The 20,576-nt window shown below is 34.8% G+C and overlaps 4 protein-coding genes across 4 annotated transcripts; all 4 read right to left on the bottom strand.

Moving 5' to 3' along the window:
* Positions 1–10,376: 10,376 nt before the first annotated feature.
* LOC125039202 (shematrin-like protein 1) lies at positions 10,377–11,237 on the bottom strand. The gene is made up of 2 exons (XM_047632987.1): positions 11,104–11,237; positions 10,377–10,935 (listed from the first exon to the last, which is right to left on the bottom strand). The coding sequence occupies exons 1-2, from the start codon at positions 11,113–11,115 to the stop codon at positions 10,513–10,515; spliced, it is 435 nt and encodes a 144-aa protein (XP_047488943.1). The 5' UTR covers positions 11,116–11,237; the 3' UTR covers positions 10,377–10,512.
* Positions 11,238–12,741: 1,504 nt separating this feature from the next.
* LOC125038828 (shematrin-like protein 1) lies at positions 12,742–13,467 on the bottom strand. The gene is made up of 2 exons (XM_047632426.1): positions 13,440–13,467; positions 12,742–13,269 (listed from the first exon to the last, which is right to left on the bottom strand). Exons 1-2 carry the CDS (start codon positions 13,449–13,451, stop codon positions 12,850–12,852), a joined length of 432 nt encoding a protein of 143 aa, XP_047488382.1. The 5' UTR covers positions 13,452–13,467; the 3' UTR covers positions 12,742–12,849.
* Positions 13,468–15,314: 1,847 nt separating this feature from the next.
* Positions 15,315–16,052, bottom strand: LOC125039216 (shematrin-like protein 1). Its single transcript, XM_047633019.1, has 2 exons — positions 16,017–16,052; positions 15,315–15,845 (listed from the first exon to the last, which is right to left on the bottom strand). Exons 1-2 carry the CDS (start codon positions 16,026–16,028, stop codon positions 15,423–15,425), a joined length of 435 nt encoding a protein of 144 aa, XP_047488975.1. The 5' UTR covers positions 16,029–16,052; the 3' UTR covers positions 15,315–15,422.
* A 1,908-nt stretch (positions 16,053–17,960) lies between these two features.
* LOC125038818 (shematrin-like protein 1) lies at positions 17,961–18,689 on the bottom strand. The gene is made up of 2 exons (XM_047632414.1): positions 18,660–18,689; positions 17,961–18,488 (listed from the first exon to the last, which is right to left on the bottom strand). Exons 1-2 carry the CDS (start codon positions 18,669–18,671, stop codon positions 18,069–18,071), a joined length of 432 nt encoding a protein of 143 aa, XP_047488370.1. The 5' UTR covers positions 18,672–18,689; the 3' UTR covers positions 17,961–18,068.
* Positions 18,690–20,576: the final 1,887 nt, after the last annotated feature.

The raw sequence follows: 20,576 nt of genomic DNA on the forward strand, positions 1-20,576 counted from the left end.
AACACATTTTTCTTCCTTATCACTTGCCAACATAAATAAAATGTACCCTTATCTATTCCCACAACCTATACTTTCTACCTTACTGTATCCCAACAACATACTTTTCTCCCTCAGTAACTTCCCAACAACATACTTTTCTCCCTCAGTAACTTCCCAACAACATAATTTTCTCCCTCAGTAACTTCCCAACAACATACTTTTCTCCATCAGTAACTTCCCAACAACATAATTTTCTCCATCAGTAACTTCCCAACAACATACTTTTCTCCATCAGTAACTTCCCAACAACATAATTTTCTCCATCAGTAACTTCCCAACAACATACTTTTCTCCATCAGTAACTTCCCAACAACATAATTTTCTCCCTCAGTAACTTCCCAACAACATACTTTTCTCCATCAGTAACTTCCCAACAACATACTTTTCTCCATCAGTAACTTCCCAACAACATAATTTTCTCCATCAGTAACTTCCCAACAACATAATTTTCTCCATCAGTAACTTCCCAACAACATAATTTTCTATCCTATTATATTTCAACAACATACTTTCCTCCCTATTATATTCAAGCATAATTTCGCAACATACTTTCTCTTCCTTTCAATTTTTTTTTTTTTTAAATCGAATTGACAGCCTTCTAAGATGTTATCAATGCTTATAATGAATAACTTAATGAAAATAACAAACACACTTCTTATTTATACATTTGCAATTATTTTGTTCATCTGTTTCATATCATTATTTGTTATTTCATTTATCAATTTCTTTCATTTCTTTCTTGAATGCAGGAATTTCAACAATGGTTTTAGTGGAGAATTCCAGGCGTGAGAGGAGGATCAAAGATAGCGTGTAATTTGTATAGGTTTGTGATAAGATAATAATAATAAACAGGTTAGTAAGAGAGGTACGTATGTGTTGCTGCTTTTGTCTGTGTTTATGTTTTTTTTTTGTGTGTGTGTGTATGAGAGAGAGAGAGAGAGAGAGAGAGAGAGAGAGAGAGAGAGAGAGAGAGAGAGAGAGAGAGAGAGAGAGAGAGAGAGAGAGGTGGTAATAAACGACACATACACACACACACACACACACACACATACACATATATGTGTGTGTGTGTGTGTGTGTGTGTGTGTGTGTGTGTGTGTGTGTGTGTACACGCACACATATATGTGTATATATGTATATATATATATATGTGTGTGTGTGTGTGTGTGTGTGTGTGTAAATATATGTATATATACACACACACATGTGCATATATGCACACACACACACATGTGCATATATATATATATATATATATATATATATATATATATATACACACACACACACACACACACACACACACACACACACACACACACTACTGTATATATGTGTGTGCGTGTATTTGTAAATGGTTATGTATATGTACATAGACACACACACATAATGACAGAGACTGAGGCAGACAGACAGAGGGTAAGAGATAAAAAATGAAAAAGGCTACGTATTGCGAGTATAATTTTATTTAATCACCAGAGAAGCTTGCTCCTCACCCCACTTTTTGGCATGCACGCTTAGCCACCTAAAACATGCACACCGCAGCTACAAGTTAACAACTTATGTTCAATTATTCTAAAATGGATTTTTTCAACAGATACGAAGAATAAAGAAGACGAGGAAACGGAGGAAAAGGAAGATGATCCGTTTGCAGCTTTAGGTGAGAACAAAATTCATTCGCTGTGTATCTTACATACACGTTCTCATAAATAATTTATCCTGTACATACACACAGATGACAAATTCTTTCCCGTACTTCAGTTCAACAGTCTCCCAGAGGCCTCAGCAGACAGATTTTTCCCCCAGTTTCAGACGACTGGTGCAACGACATAGGGTCTTCAATGAACACTACCTCGTCTGATTTTGATTCAGGGGCTGACTCGATATCCCACAGGTACACGATGCTGTTCCTGATGCCGCGAGAAATAATTCTATAAGAATCAAGAGTTTTTATTTACATATACTTTCTTAATCTGCAGGTTTTACAGATATATTGAACGGGAGTGTACAGTCCGCCATATTTTGTTCATCCCATCAATCCTGTCAGGTACACTCGCCAACGTAACGGAACCGGATCTCGTTCGCAGAAAAGGTATGAATAAGAATGAATATCTTCGCATTGCAAGATAAGATAATGATGTAATGGAAGCCTATTATGTTACGTGCCGGGTTCGCTTCCATCCCGTCGGTTGTCGATTATAGCGAAGCGTATAAAAAGATGAAGCAGGGTGAGGTTACGTAGTGTTTGTGGGTAAGGGGGGAGGGGGGGGGGGGTTGCCGAGTTCGATCTCAGAAAAGGAAAAACTGACAACTTACTCTAGGAGTCTCTTTTAAGAAGGAGAAGAATAAAGAAAGAAAGAGAGAAAGGAAGAAAGGAAACACACACACACACACACACACACACACACATACACACACACACACACACACACACACACACACACACACACATATATATACACACACACATCAGTGGTGTAAAACAATAAGAATGATATATATGATCTTTAACATTATCAATCATATGCAACCATACGTACTAAGTGTCAGCTGACTAGAACAGAAAAGGAGAGAGAGAGTGAGAGAGAGCGAATCAAACTACTCCAGTGAGTTACCATTTTTTTCCTTTCCTGAGATTGGCCGTATTATACCGAATTTGCTGAACTCACTGGCAGCTGAGCAATCAATATCCGGCTGATCCGCTATGTGTTAACTATTCGTGTGATCTGTGTATCTTACGCCGTGACATCATTTTCAGAACAAAAAGGTAAGTTAAATTGGTTCACCTGTCTGATACTATTAACAAAATAAACTAATAATAACAAACATATTTTAGGTCACAAAACATATGGAATTAGTAAACGACATTACAGATTGTATTCCCAATTTTCAGACGAATTCAGTCCGGGGAAAAAAAGCCTTAATATTTTTTTCGCAAGTCATGGATCTATAACGGCAGGAGAGATGACTGAACAATGAACAGAATTGGAATTGTTCAGTACACGGAAACTGAAGCAAGATTAGGCATGTCTGATGGGAAAGGACAAAGAAGAAGAAAAAGAAATCTTCCGAATACGACATTCCCCGGGTACTGAAGTGGACAAGTTCTCTTATTACTGTTTTCTTTGTACAACGCTCACTTAAATTTTAGACTCTGTAAAACAACGGTTTGAGGTAAACTAAAATGTTATTATTTGTTGTTATTACTACTTTTTTTTTTTATAAATATCTACTATTATCATTTTGGTTATTACCACCTTCATTCTCCTCATTATCATAATTATCTTACGCAGATATATAAAAAGTGTAATAAACTTACACAACTTAAACTTAAACTTACAGTATTTCTTACGCTTTTGTTTATTTTTTATTTTGTATTTATTCCAATCAAAATAATGACCTTACTTTCTGTTTACTTGAAACGAACTTACGAGGGAAGTCAGTGCCGAGAAGGGAGTGCAGGATTAGTTGTTATATGAAGCGCTTCAGTAGTTTTTATTATTATCATCATAGTTACTTTTATAATAATGATAACGATAACAACAATGATGATGAAGGATAATTATCATCATTATCATTATTTTATTTTCCTTAATGACACTGATGTTATTTTAATTATTAGTATGATTAGTCTGATTTTCATTACTATTATTATTAGTATGATTTTCCTTACTATTATTATTAGTATGATTTTAATTACTATTATTATTAATTTTATTACCACTGCTGTTACCATTATAATCAATATCAACACTATTATTGTTGTAGTTGTTCTTGTTAGTCTGGTCATCACTATCTAACAATCATAATAGAGAGAATTAGGAATTATTAATATTGCTATTTTTATTACCATTAGCATTAATATTAGAAGAATAATAGTTTTCTCACCATCATCACCATTGCTTATCATTTCATTTGTAAATGGGTTACTTAATAAATGTTTTCATTTACTTCTCTATTATTACCAGGATTTAATATTACCCTATATATCTCGATATTATCTCTTGTCATATTTTGTTATTAACATTACCATTGTTATCATTGATATAATTATCATTATCATTGATAATATTAATTCCATTAATGTTATTAACGTTATTATTTCTGTTAATTTATCATTCTATTATTATCGGCAATGCATAATCTTTCTCTGATATCTAGACTGATAAAAGCTTAAAGTATGTTTTGCTTCTTAAAACCTAAAATCATATTTCATGATGATAGATTTTCGTACTTTAATACTGAATTCTCTTTCTGTTGCGAAGGAGTGATAAATCTACACAGGAACATACTTTAGGGACCGTCATCATAAAAGGAATATATTACTTTCTAAGTAATGGTCAGCCAACTCTACAGACTTCGTAATAAACTGATTACATTTTTTTATTATACGGTTTTAAGTACAGGTTATCGTCTCAAAAGGAAGTATGCAGAAGATAGGGATATATACCTTATAACTCAAAGTATCAACACACACACGCACTCGTACACACACACACACACACACACACATACACACACACACACACACACACACAAACAAACATGAATAATTTATTTATACTGCATATTATGCCAGTATAATTACAATGACCATGGTTGTTCCGTTACCTACTCCAATGTAAAACCAATTACATGATGATTATTTGTAAAGATGTCTTTTATGAAGATAACCACAAGAATAATAATGAGGACAACAATAACAATAATGAGATTATCATTCATGGTATTCTAAAGATAACGTGTATAATTAAAGCAATGATAACAGATTAAAAGAAAAAGAAAATAATAATCTATGAAGCATTTACATGAGATGTATTACATATGAAATTGTGAAATGAAAGACAAAAAAACATACATTGGAGTACCGAAGACTAATAACTTTAAACTATAGTGACTGATTTTGTGTATATTATTCATATAGTACACCGCAATTTCCCTGGTACCTTTCTTGCCATCTTATTTTACCATTAAATTAACAATACTTATGCCATTCGGATACGCTTCTAGTGATTGATAACTAGAAAAATAAACGTATCCGTAGCCATGGACTACGCAGTCTTTATGAAAAACTCCCAGTCCGGCCTGCTGGCGTGATAGCGATGTCAGCTAGTCAGCATTTGTCAAATTAAAGGATATGATATCTCGGCGTCAGAAAAAGAAAACGTAGAATATCCTCCAAGGGAATAAAAAAGTAAAATATTCTCCAAAGGAAGAGAAAAAGTAAGATATCCAATCTAATTTCCCAAGGATGACAGGACAACTCAGCTATCAAAGCTGATAGCTTAAGCTTCAGAATAATGAATGGAATTCTTCTCACAAGGACTGACAGGGATTATTTTCCATTTTCGTATTTTAGTCATAAAGAGTAAATAAGGAAGAAATTCGAGCCAATTCTTCAACCTCTGAATACGAAAAAAGTGGAAATTTAAGTGACATCTTACCCAACTTCACCTTTGGTTTTGAGTGTATGGAGTGAATAAAATATAAAGAGGCGACACAAGTTTCTGTCACTCAGGTTTCAAGTTTCAAACTAGTGTTGTGAGGAGAATTCGAAACGGCTTATTCGCACAAAATTCAGATGAACAATCTTACTTAGGTAGCGTCTCTAATTTATTTTGTACAAGCAGGAAATTAGGGAAAGAAAATGATTTAGAATATTTTAATTCTTCCTACCACTGTTTTTTTACACACACTTCCTGTATATATGTCTGAGTGTATGTGTTCTTCGTATCTGGTAACATTATGAAAAAGTGTTTCCGCTGTTATTGCCTCCTGCCCTCAAAGACAAAGTCAACTAGTTATTAACAAGTACACGAAGTTACCTCAAACATAAGGGCGTGGGCAATAAACACTATAAGGTGATGCTAGTATTAGTTATGCTAACAGCAGGTGTGCATACTGGTGCTCACAGACGTGTATACACGTTTCTCTCTCTATGCATATGCAGGTCACATACAGTATATCTATATACGTATGTATATATGTGTGTGTGTGTGTGTGTGTGTGTGTGTGTGTGTGTGTGTGTGTGTGTGTGTGTGTGTGTGTGTGTGTGTGTGTGTGTGTGTGTGTGTGTGTGTGTGTGTGTGTGTGTGTGTGTGTGTGTGCGCGCGCGTGCCTATATGTATTATATATTTCAATATGAAGTATTTAAGATCTATAATGATTTAGTGGGTAATAAGGGACACGCACTTCAGCACACTCTGCTGACATCCTGTGGACTGGGGTTGTGTTGGGAAACCGCATAGGTGGCGATGCCCGCCTTAGAGGTGAAGGCAGGGACCGGATTCTTCGGGTAAGGCGCCGCGTCGTGCACTTAGCCTCGTATACATTCTATTTATATATTCATTTAGCATCGTATCCCCACATTAAGATTCTGCAACGCCGTAAATTACTTACATCGGGTCTTCAGTGGCTAATCACTATTCCCGATGTGGCAGGGGATTACCTTCCACATACAGTCATTAGCTGTTTGTGAATAAAGTCCAGTGAGCAACCCGCAGCATACTACGACTTTTCAATTCATTACATTCTAGATTTGATAAGAAAACACATGAAAGATTCTTGTAATACATAATGATTATAATACTAAAATTATTTCACTAAACTTTGAATTTCACACCGAATGGCGCTTTAACTAATGATGCTTAAATTAATTTAGAAAGACTTCACTATATTCAAATATATGAAGTAATGTTTCTTTTATCTTTCTGAATCAGCATGATACCCATTCCCCCACAAACGACATTTATGGTAATGAAAATAATGATGATTAAAAAAAAAAAAAAAAAAAACAAAAAAAAAACATATATATAATTACAAGAAGAATATTAAGAGTAACATAATCAAGATAAATATAAATAGAACAAACTGTACGGTTGTTGTAATTGTTCTAAGTCTGAAAAAAATCATTTACAGACTGCCGTAAATCGCCTTCCTCTGCGGCGCCTTAACTTGTACCTATACAAATCAAATAACATTTGCCATTAGCTTGGGTATCCAGACAGAAAAGACTCAATGTTTATTTTCTCCTTTATTTCTATATCAGCGGTGTATTGGTCAACGAAGAAACATTTGAAGGATTGTTTACAGAAACAAACGGGTTATAATCTCAGGGTTTTGACCACCAGATTTCACAGAGGGAAAATGCTGCCAGTTCATATCTAAGGACACAATCCAGTCTTAAGTAAAGGAGAAAAAAATCATCTATTCTCAATTAGGACTCATGTTTATAAAGTCTACTGCAGTTACTTTATCCTGGCATCAGGTGGTAAACGAATTAAGTCGGGACCCATACTGATAATAGTAGCAAGTCAAAAGCGCCTTCAGTGTCAATATCTGTAGTCCCTGAGGTAGGCATAGGGATAATCGTATCTGACAAAAGGAGTGGCGTGGGTGTAGGAGTACGCGGGTGAATAACGGAGGCGTCAGTTTCTGGTCCGGCCGACCTCTTGTGGAGGGCGATTGAGTGGCCGTAGGAATAGCCGTAGGGATAGCTGTAAGTGTAAGGGCGAACGTAGCTATAGCCTGCAGAGAAAAGGCAGTAGTGACCGTGGAAGAAGGAAAGGTCGGCTTCGGGTTCAGGTTCAGGATCGGCAGACCTCTTGTGAAGGTGGGGTTCATAGCTACCCATACAGCCATAACTGAATGGGTAACCATAACCTCATTAATAGGCAAGGTACCTATCGACGCGAGGCTTCGTTTAGCGTCCGCCTTTCGCTTCACGACTTGAGGAGCGCGAGCAATGGCTGACAGGAGCACTATTGCCTGTTCAATATCAACGTGAAGTATAATGTTGAGTCACAATAATGCTAGCCATATATATACACAAACCAAATATTAGTATTTTTAATTATCCAATTTACGAGTAAATTTTCTGTATAGATGCTGAAAAAAGTAACAGTTCTAACGAAGAAAGGTACACACAGACGAACACACACACACATATATGTGTATGTGTGTGTGCATATTTAAATTATAGAAAACCCACACTGCACAAATTAAGGACAACAGTTTCGAAATCCTCCTGGATTTCATCTACATACATAATTCCACAAACTGGAGACACCGATTTTCTTTTTTTCTTTTTTTAACACATATAGACATTTTGTCTTGATTTTGTCTTAGTTTTCATAGGTCATTTCCTTTCCTATTTCCATGCTAGATATTACTCTGACTCAGTATGTTTTCAAATCTATAGTGTTTCTTATTACTACAATTATCTCAACTATAGTTGATCCAGGCAACATTAAGGTATGTGTTAGTTCCATTATTGCAAAATAGATAATTTGTCGGTCAATGTGCAAAATCTGGGGCAGCTGTAGTTTATATATCGGTCAGTTGTAATTTAAAAGCCAATAGTTGCGGTTTCTGATTCAGCTCTAGTTAAAAGGCACCTCGCAGTAGCAACAGTACAGGAAAAAAGGGTTTATCATCATCAAAATACATAGAATAGTGTCCGTTTTCACACTACTTGGCCACATGCTCTAATGTCGTGTTCTTGAAAAAATTTTGTTTTTATACTTGTTCGTTTCTTATCCATCTTTTACCTATTGTTGTTGATAATAATGATAATGGTAGTAATGGTAATCATAATCGTAACAAATTATCATCCTCACTGATATAATTACGAATATCGTCGTTTACTAGCTTCCAATCGTGACAATAAACCAGTGGTGTATGCTTCGTGAAGGTCAATGGATGCTGTTACCCCCTCCATCCTACTTTACACAAGAGTTATAACCAAATATTGGAAAAAAAAATGGCCGCTTCTTTTATTCGGAACCTTCATCCTTGCAACTGCAGGATGACTAACCTCCGGAGTTCGGTGCGAAAAATTACTGAATAATTGTAGGTAATTTTAGCAAATGGATGAACTGAAGAAACACTATTACACATATACATACTTGCAAACATATATTTGTGTATATCTATAAACATGTATATAAGACTGTGTCAATGTATATTGTGTACATGTATACAAATATATAAGTTTATATATGTATGGATATATCTGCATATTTATAAACTATATAATAAAAACAAAACAAAAAAAAAACTGATACACTGGATTAAAAAAATAAATAAAAAAGAACTGATAAACTGAATTATACAAGCAATGGGAAATCTTATGGACTAACAAAATATATGATTAGACGACAGTAAGGAAAAGTGACAAACTTATTACGACAGCGTTAATGGATTAAAAGCCGTTGGCTACGTCCTTGTTCACCAAGACTTCAAACCATCATGCTTTTTACACACATACCTCTTGTAAACGCGAAGAAAGATTTTTTCTTAATAGTCACACACACGCATATGTACAGCATATGTCTATGTACTGTATAAGTATATAAGAATATATGTGTATATACTGATATATATCCGTATGTATATATGTACATTATGTCTGTCCGTGTTTATATATATAATGATTCGATAAAACGTGTCTCTTTCTGATTGCTGTTCTGGATACTGGAAATGGGACATCTTATCCGCAGCCGATCCATACCAAATTGGGGTGTGCTTTAGTTTCACATTGCAATATTAGTTAATTTATTATTTAGTGAACAATTTTTGGTTATCTGAAGTTTACTCAAACGAATTATTGGACAGCTGCAGTTCAATAAATCAAAGTTTGATCAGCTACAGTTTAACAAGCCATAGTTGTGTTATCCTGATTACAAAAAATAAATAAATAAAAAAGACTAAAAGACCTTTTCCCTTTCATCGAACAAACAGAACATAGAACAAAATTCATCTTCATACTGATGGTCACATGCTTATATGTTGCGGCAGGTGTTCTTAAAAGCTTTTTATTTCAATCTTTACCATTTCATTTCTATCATCTATCTGTTTTGTTATCATTTTTGTAGTTGTCATCATTGTGGTTTTTAATTATATAACAATATTATTGTTACTGTCATTATCATCATTATCACCGCACTAGCTGATGTGATACTTCCAAGTATATAAATAATAATAATAATAATAATAAAATAAAAAATAACAGTGGTTTTCAACTCCAAATATTTGATTGTATTAAGTTTGAGAGATGCTTGTCCTCTTGTATCAGCATATATAAATTGGAAGTTACTTATGATATTGTTCAAGTTAAAATTAATTGGATATTTTTTAAAATAAATAGATTAACTAATATTATTTCCCTGTATTGAGACTAGCCAGGTTGAAAATATAAGTGCTTAGCGCCGAAAAGCGTGGAGGAACATTGCAAATTAGATATTTGTATAACTGCTACATATATAGTAGATAAATATTGTCATTAGATTGAATAGAGATTAAAAAACGAGATTCTCCAGTTTCAAATAAAGGCGAGGAAAATTCAGATTCTTTATTTAGACTGAATGTTTGAGAATTCTGAAAGCACATATTTCATTCTAGTATCAAGTAATCCAAAAAGTGAAGTCAAGATCCATACTGATAACGACAGCAAACGACGAAGTGTCTTCAGAGTTAATATCCATATCCCCTGCCGTAGCCATAGCCGTAGCTGTAGGGATAGCCATAAGGGGCGTATGGAGTGGCGTGGGTATAGGAGTACGTGTGCGGGTAAACAATGGAGGCTTCAGCTTCTGGTTCTGCCGACCTCTTGTGGAGGACGTGGGAGTGGCCGTAGGTGTAAGGGCGAACGTAGCTATGGCCTACAGAGTAGGGGCGGTGGTGACTGTACAAGTAGGAAGGCTCTGCATCGGCTTCAGGTTCGGGATCAGCAGACCTCTTGTGAAGGCGGAGGCCATAACTGGATGGGTAGCCGTAGCCTCGGTAATAAGCAGGGTAGCCATAACCATGACCGTAGATGGGGAAGCTAGGGTCGGCGTCCGCCTCTCGCTTCTCGACAGGAGAAGCGCAAGCAAGGGCCGCCAGAAGCACTACCGCCTGTTATAAATAAACCGTGAACTGTAACTCTGAATTAAAATAAAACTAGCAATATAAGTCAACTCCAAATTAAGTAAATATTTTGAATACCTAATTACTGGTAAAATGTATATTGCTGCTTGAAAACTAATAAACAGATCCAATTTTTGGTGGGCAGAAATTACTAACCAAGAACTTCATCCTTATTGCGTCTGCGACTGCGAGTGGTCGAATGTGTCTGGAAAAATTGCGTCACCTCTTTTATTCGGAATCTTCGTCCTTGGACTTGCAGGATGAATCACCTCTGGAGGAATCGGAATTCGGTGCAGAGAATTACAAAAGAATTATTAAATGAAAAAGGGACAATTATTACCACAAAGTTATTAATGAATTAAAATCCGTTCTACACTACGATTTCAATGTTTCCCAATTTCAAACTATATCAAGCTTTTACACATTCGTCATGTACACGTGGAAGATAATCACATATATTTACACATATATTTTTCAATAACTATGTCTATACATTCTCTCTATATATACCGCGTGTCTATATACTATATAATATATATCTATATTATATAAGAAATAAATATATACATAATTATATGTATTTATGTATATATTGATACATATACATGTACGTGTATATGTACATTGTGTATGAATATATACATACTGATTAAGTAAAATGTTTTATGATTATTTTGTATACCGGAAATCAACCACAGCTGACCCATGCCAATTTTTATTGTGCTTTTGTTTCACATTGCAATGTTAGCTCATTTGTTGAATGTACCATTTTCAGGTTATCTGAAGTTCACTAAGCGAAAACGGGGACAGCTGTAGTTTATGTATCGGTCAGCTGTATTTCAATAAATACAAGTTTGGTCACATACAGTTTAATAAGCCATAGTTTCGTTGTACTGATCTCTATAGATCCAATGGCCCTAAATGTTAATGAAAAAAAGTAATTGTAATTACAATAATATATATAGTTTGTCGAACACAAGATACATGGAATTGTTGGCCATATGTTTTTATGTTGGGACAGGTGTTTTTGAAGGCTTTTTATTTCAATCTTTGACTTTTCCTTTTTATTCATTATCTGTTGCTTTATCTTGTTATAACTGCCATCATTACCAATATTAATATTAACAAGGACTTCTGTCATACTTCATAACAGTTACAACCAAATATTGAATTATAACAATTGATTACAAATTAAATTACATGTCAGCGATTCTTGTCTGTCATCCTCTTGTACCAGCATACGCATATTGAAAGTTACAGTTAAAGTTAAGATTAGTGAAACCATTTGGATTAGAGTATGAAAAGTTAGATAAAGATACACAGACATTCTTTTCCTGTTCTGAGGCTCACCATGTTGAAAAATATGAATGTTTAGGGCCGAAAAAAAGTTTATGAACACTGTTATATCCCAGAATTTGTTAAGCTGTTTGTGTAACTACTAAAGTAATACCCACTTCCAATTTTGTAGACGTTCATTATCACAAGATGGCACGTTTGTTAATATATTTACATGTTTACATGCATATACGATCTATACACGAACTCACCATTATTGTGTGAGTTCTTTAGTAGAAGTGTTCATCTTATTGAGTTATACACTTAAACATAAACTTCTAAATGTGTATGAATATATATCATATATACTATTACATATACGTATATATACTGTATTTATATATCATATATATTTATATGAGTGTACATTTTCTTGGGTGTTTAATTGAAAATTATCCTGGAATAAAGTTGAGAAAAAAACAATCACAAGCATTATCTAGTTTCAAATAAAGGCGGGAAAAAATTCTGATTCTTTATTGGATGTATTACATTCTGGTATGAAGTGATCCAAGAACGAAGTCGAGATCCATACTGATTACGACAGCAAATGGCGAAGTGTCTTCAGAGTTAATATCCATATCCCCTGCCGTAGCCATAGCCGTAGCTGTAGGGATAGCCATAAGGGGCGTAAGGAGTGGCGTGGGTATAGGAGTAACTGTGCGGGTAAACAACAGAGGCCTCAGCTTCTGGTTCGGCCGATCTCTTGTGGAGGACGTGGGAGTGGCCGTAGGTGTAAGGGCGCACGTAGCTATGGCCTACAGAGTAGGGGCGGTGGTGACTGTACAAGTAGGAAGGCTCTGCATCGGCTTCAGGTTCAGGATCAGCGGACCTCTTGTGACGGATGCCATAACTGTATGGGTAGCCGTAGCCTCGGTAATAGGCAGGGTAGCCATAACCATGACCGTAGATGGGGAAGCTAGGGTCGGCGTCCGCCTCTCGCTTCTCGACTGGAGAAGCGCAAGCAAAGGCCGCCAGAAGCACTACCGCCTGTTACAAATAAGCAGTGGAGTAGGACTGAATTGAAATGAAGCTAGCAATTTATGTCAACTTCAAGTTAAGTAATTGATTTAAATATCTTAATTACTGGTAAAATTTATGTATTTGATGCTTGAAAACGAGTAGATATATCCAACTTTTGGTAAAAAGGAATTACTAACCAAGAACTTCATCCTTATTGCGTCTGCGACTGCGAGTGGTCGAATGTGTCTGGAAAAATTGCGTCACCTCTTTTATTCGGAATCTTCGTCCTTGGACTTGCAGGATGAATCACCTCCGGAGGAATCGGAATTCGGTGCAGAGAATTACTAAAGCATTACAGGTAATTTTAGCCGATGGATGAATGGAAGGAGCATTGCTACACACACATGCATACTTGGTCACATATATTTTGAGAGAGAAAAAAATATATATATATACATAAACGTAGGAGTTTATGCAAGTGTGTATTGTGTACATATATGCATATATAAATATATCATGGATGTGTATGCATATTTATATAACTGTATAATCATTACTACTTCATTGATTAACAGTTTCAAACTAAATCAAGCTTTTTACACATTCCTCATGTACACGTAGAAAAAAATATATACGTATATACACATATTTAATAATCACACATGTATATGTACATATATGTATATATATATACCCACACAATATCTTTGTACTGTATAACAAATTTATTTATGTAAACATATAGATATTTATTAATACATACGCATACGTACAAATGTGTATATATATGTACATTATGTATGTATATATATTGATTGGATAAAATATTTATGATTTCAATTTTTTGGAAACTGGAAATTAACCACAGCTGACCCATGCCAATTTGGATTGTGCTTTAGTTTCGCATTATAGTGGTAGCTCATTTTTCTGAATGTACCATTTTCAGGTTATCTGAAGTTCACTAAGCGAAAACTGGGACAACTGTAGTTTATGTATCGGTCAGCTGTAGTTCAATAAATGCAAGTTTGGTCAGATACAGTTTAATAAGCCATAGTTTCGTTGTACTGATCACTATAGATCCAATGTCCCTGAATGTTAATAAAAAATAAAGTAATTGTAATGACAATAATATGTATAGTTTGTCGAACACAAGATACATGGAATTGTTGGCTCTATGTCTTTATGTTAGGACAGGTGTTTTTGAAGGCTTTTTATTTAAATCTTTGCCTTTTCCTTTGTATCCATTATTTGCTGTTTTATCTTGTTACAATTTCCATCATTAATATTATTAGTGATATTAATAACAGTATTATTCTTATTATCATGGTGATTCTCCCAAGCATAATGATAAAACAGTGGTCTTAACCCCGGGGTCGCGAGTATGATCCTTGCGGGTCGCGGGATGAGAATGCTGCAAGGACTTCTGTCCTACTTCGTAACAGTTACAACCAAATATTGAATTGTAATGATTATTATAAATTAAACTACATGTCAACCTTTCTTGTCTGTCATCCTCTTGTACCAGCATACGCATATTGAAAGTTACAGTTAAAGTTAAGATTAGTAAAATAAATTGGATAAAAGTATGAATAGTTAGATAAAGATACACTGAAATTCTTTTACTGTTCTGAGCTCACCGTGTTGAAAAATATAAATATTTAGGGCCGAAAAAAAAGTTTATGAACACTTATAGCCCATAATTTGTGAAGCTGTTTGTGTAACTACTACAGTAATACCCACTTCCAATTTTGTAGACGTTCATCTTCACAAGATGGCACGTTTGTTAATATATTTACATGTTTACATGCATATACGATCTATAAACGAACTCACCATTATTGTGTGAGTTCTTTAGTAGAAGTGTTCATCTTATTGAGTTATACACTTATACATAAACTTCTAAATGTGTATGAATATATATCATATATACTATTACATATATATATATATATATATATTATATATGTTTATATGAGTGTACATTTATTTGGGTGTTTAATTGAAAATTATCCTGGAATAAAGTTGAGAAAAAAACAATCACAAGCATTATCTAGTTTCAAATAAAGGCGGGAAAAATTCTGATTCTTTATTTGATGTATTACATTCTGGTATGAAATGATCCAAGAACGAAGTCGAGATCCATACTGATTACGACAGCAAATGACGAAGTGTCTTCAGAGTTAATATCCATATCCCCTGCCGTAGCCATAGCCGTAGCTGTAGGGATAGCCATAAGGGGCGTAAGGAGTGGCGTGGTTATAGGAGTACGTGTGCGGGTAAACAACGGAGGCCTCAGCTTCTGGTTCGGCCGACCTCTTGTAGAGGGCGTGGGAGTGGCCGTAGGTGTAAGGGCGAACGTAGCTATGGCCTACAGAGTAGGGGCGGTGGTGACTGTACAAGTAGGAAGGCTCTGCATCGGCTTCAGGTTCAGGATCAGCGGACCTCTTGTGAAGGCGGATGCCATAACTGGATGGGTAGCCGTAGCCTCGGTAATAAGCAGGGTAGCCATAACCATGACCGTAGATGGGGAAGCTAGGGTCGGCGTCCGCCTTTCGCTTCTCGACAGGAGAAGCGCAAGCAAGGGCCGCCAGAAGCACTACCGCCTATTAAAAAATAAGCAGTGGAGTAGGACTGAATTGAAATAAAGCTAGCAATTTATGTCAACTTCAAGTTAAGTAATTGATTGAAATATCTTAATTACTGGTAATATTTCTGCGTTTGATGCTTGAAAATGAATAGATAGATCTAACTTTAGGTAAAGAGGAATTACTAACCAAGAACTTCATCCTTATTACGTCTGCGACTGCGAGTGGTCGAATGTGTCTGGAAAAATGGCGCCGTCTCTTTTATTTAGAATCTTCGTCCTTGGACTTGCAGGATGAATCACCTCCGGAGGAATCGGAATTCGGTGCAGAGAATTACTAAAGCATTACAGGTAATTTTAGCCGATGGATGAATGGAAGGAGCATTGCTACACACACATGCATACTTGGTCACATATATTTTGAGAAAAAAAAAATATATATATATACACATAAACGTAGGATTTTATGCAAGTGTGTATTGTGTACATATATGCATATATAAATATATCATGGGTGTGTGTGCATATTTATAAACCTATAATAATAGACCTAAAATGATAAACTAAATTATTCAGGCAAAGGGAAAACTTATGGATTAAAAGATATGATTAAAAAAAAAAAAAAAAAAAAAGATTATTATTATTACCACAGAGTTATTAATGGATTAAGAGATGTCCTTGTTTACTACATTGTTTAACAGTTACAAACTAAATCAAGCTTTTTACACATTCCTCATGTATACGTAGAAGAAATATATACGTATATATATATATTTAATAATCACACATGTATATGTACATGTATGTATATATATACTCACACCATATTGATTGGATAAAATATTTATGATTGCAATTTTTTGGAAACTGGAAATTAACCACAGCTGACCCATGCCAATTTGGATTGTGCTTTAGTTTCGCATTATAGTGGTAGCTCATTTGTTGAATGTACCATTTTCAGGTTATCTGAAGTTCACTAAGCGAAAACGGGGACAGCTGTAGTTTATGTATCGGTCAGCTGTAGTTCAATAAATGCAAGTTTGGTCAGATACAGTTTAATAAGCCATAGTTTCGTTGTACTGATCACTATAGATCCAATGTCCCTGAATGTTAATAAAAAATAAAGTAATTGTAATGACAATAATATGTATAGTTTGTCGAACACAAGATACATGGAATTGTTGGCTCTATGTCTTTATGTTAGGACAGGTGTTTTTGAAGGCTTTTTATTTAAATCTTTGCCTTTTCCTTTGTATCCATTATCTGCTGTTTTATCTTGTTACAATTTCCATCATTAATATTATTAGTGATATTAATAACAGTATTATTCTTATTATCATGGTGATTCTCCCAAGCATAATGATAAAACAGTGGTCTTAACCCCGGGGTCGCGAGTATGATCCTTGCGGGTCGCGGGATGAGAATGCTGCAAGGACTTCTGTCCTACTTCGTAACAGTTACAACCAAATATTGAATTGTAATAATTTGTTATAAATTAAACTACCTATCAACGATTCTTGTCTGTCATCCTCTTGTACCAGCATATGCATAATGAAAGTTACAGTTAAAGTTAAGATTAGTGAAATCAATTGGATACAAGTATGAATAGTTAGATAAAGATCCACTGAAATTCTTTTCCTGTTCTGAGCTCACCGTGTTGAAAAAAATGAATGTTTAGGGCCGAGAAAAAGTTTATGAACACTGTTATATCCCATAATTTGTTAAGCTGTTTGTGTAACTACTAAAGTAATACCCACTTCCAATTTTGTAGACGTTCATTATCACAAGATGGCACGTTTGTTAATATATTTACATGTTTACATGCATATACGATCTATACACGAAATCACCATTATTGTATGAGTTCTTTACTAGAAGTGTTTATCTTATTGAGTTATATACATATACATAAACTTCTAAATGTGTATGAATAAATATCATATATACTATTACATATATGTATATATGCTGTATATATATATATATATATATATATATATATATATATATATATATGTATTATATATGTTTATATGAGTGTACATTTTCTTGGGTGTTTAATTGAAAATTATCCTGGAATAAAGTTGAGAAAAAAATAATCACAAGCATTATCTAATTTCAAATAAAGGCGGGAAAAATTCTGATTCTTTATTTGATGTATTACATTCTGGTATGAAATGATCCAAGAACGAAGTCGAGATCCATACTGATTACGACAGCAAATGGCGAAGTGTCTTCAGAGTTAATATCCATATCCCCTGCCGTAGCCATAGCCGTAGCTGTAGGGATAGCCATAAGGGGCGTAAGGAGTGGCATGGGTATAGGAGTAACTGTGCGGGTAAACAACGGAGGCCTCAGCTTCTGGTTCGGCCGACCTCTTGTGGAGGACGTGGGAGTGGCCGTAGGTGTAAGGGCGAACGTAGCTATGGCCTACAGAGTAGGGGCGGTGGTGACTGTACAAGTAGGAAGGCTCTGCATCGGCTTCAGGTTCAGGATCAGCGGACCTCTTGTGGCGGATGCCATAACTGTATGGGTAGCCGTAGCCTCGGTAATAGGCAGGGTAGCCATAACCATGACCATAGATGGGGAAGCTAGGGTCGGCGTCCGCCTCTCGCTTCTCGACAGGAGAAGCGCAAGCAAGGGCCGCCAGAAGCACTACCGCCTGTTACAAATAAGCAGTGGAGTAGGACTGAATTGAAATGAAGCTAGCAATTTATGTCAACTTCAAGTTAAGTAATTGATTTAAATATCTTAATTACTGGTAAAATTTATGTATTTGATGCTTGAAAACGAGTAGATATATCCAACTTTTGGTTAAAAAGGAATTACTTACCAAGAACTTCATCCTTATTGCGTCTGCGACTGCGAGTGGTCGAATGTGTCTGGAAAAATGGCGCCGCCTCTTTTATTCGGAACCTTCGTCCTTGGACTTTCAGGATGAATCACCTCCGGAGGAATCGGAATTCGGTGCAGAGAATTACTAAAGCATTACAGGTAATTTTAGCCGACGGATGAATGGAAGGAGCATTGCTACACACACATGCATACTTGGTCACATATATTTTGAGAGAGAAAAAAAATATATATATATACATAAACGTAGGAGTTTATGCAAGTGTGTATTGTGTACATATATGCATATATAAATATATCATGGATGTGTATGCATATTTATATAACTGTATAATCATTACTACTTCATTGATTAACAGTTTCAAACTAAATCAAGCTTTTTACACATTCCTCATGTACACGTAGAAAAAAATATATACGTATATACACATATTTAATAATCACACATGTATATGTACATATATGTATATATATATACCCACACCATATCTTTGTACTGTATAACAAATATATTTATGTAAACATATAGATATTTATTAATACATACGCATACGTACAAATGTGTATATATATGTACATTATGTATGTATATATATTGATTGGACAAAATATTTATGATTGCAATTTTTTGGAAACTGGAAATTAACCACAGCTGACCCATGCCAATTTGGTTTGTGCTTTAGTTTCGCATTATAGTGGTAGCTCATTTGTTGAATGTACCATTTTCAGGTTATCTGAAGTTCACTAAGCGAAAACGAGGACAGCTGTAGTTTATGTATCGGTCAGCTGTAGTTCAATAAATGCAAGTTTGGTCAGATACAGTTTAATAAGCCATAGTTTCGTTGTACTGATCACTATAGATCCAATGTCCCTGAATGTTAATGTAAAATAAAGTAATTGTAATGACAATAATATATATAGTTTGTCGAACACAAGATACGTGGAATTGTTGGCCATATGTTTTTATGTTAGGACAGGTGTTTTTGAAGGCTTTTTATTTCAATCTTTGCCTTTTCCTTTGTATCCATTATCTGTTGTTTTATCTTGTTACAATTTCCATCATTAATATTATTAGTGATATTAATAACAGTATCATTCTTATTATCATGGTGATTCTCCCAAGCATAATGATAAAACAGTGGTCTTAACCCCGGGGTCGCGAGTATGATCCTTGCGGGTCGCGGGATGAGAATGCTGCAAGGACTTCTGTCCTACTTCGTAACAGTTACAACCAAATATTGAATTGTAATAATTTGTTATAAATTAAACTACCTATCAACGATTCTTGTCTGTCATCATCTTGTACCAGCATACGCATATTGAAAGTTACAGTTAAAGTTAAGATTAGTGAAATCAATTGGATACAAGTATGAATAGTTAGATAAAGATCCACTGAAATTCTTTTCCTGTTCTGAGCTCACCGTGTTGAAAAAAATGAATGTTTAGGGCCGAGAAAAAGTTTATGAACACTGTTATATCCCATAATTTGTTAAGCTGTTTGTGTAACTACTAAAGTAATACCCACTTCCAATTTTGTAGACGTTCATTATCACAAGATGGCACGTTTGTTAATATATTTACATGTTTACATGCATATACGATCTATACACGAAATCACCATTATTGTATGAGTTCTTTACTAGAAGTGTTTATCTTATTGAGTTATATACATATACATAAACTTCTAAATGTGTATGAATAAATATCAAATATACTATTACATATATGTATATATGCTGTATATATATATATATATATATATATATATATATATATATGTATTATATATGTTTATATGAGTGTACATTTTCTTGGGTGTTTAATTGAAAATTATCCTGGAATAAAGTTGAGAAAAAAATAATCACAAGCATTATCTAATTTCAAATAAAGGCGGGAA

Source organism: Penaeus chinensis, chromosome 26 (genome assembly GCF_019202785.1).
Source record: "Penaeus chinensis breed Huanghai No. 1 chromosome 26, ASM1920278v2, whole genome shotgun sequence".
Taxonomy (NCBI): Eukaryota; Metazoa; Arthropoda; class Malacostraca; order Decapoda; family Penaeidae; genus Penaeus; species Penaeus chinensis.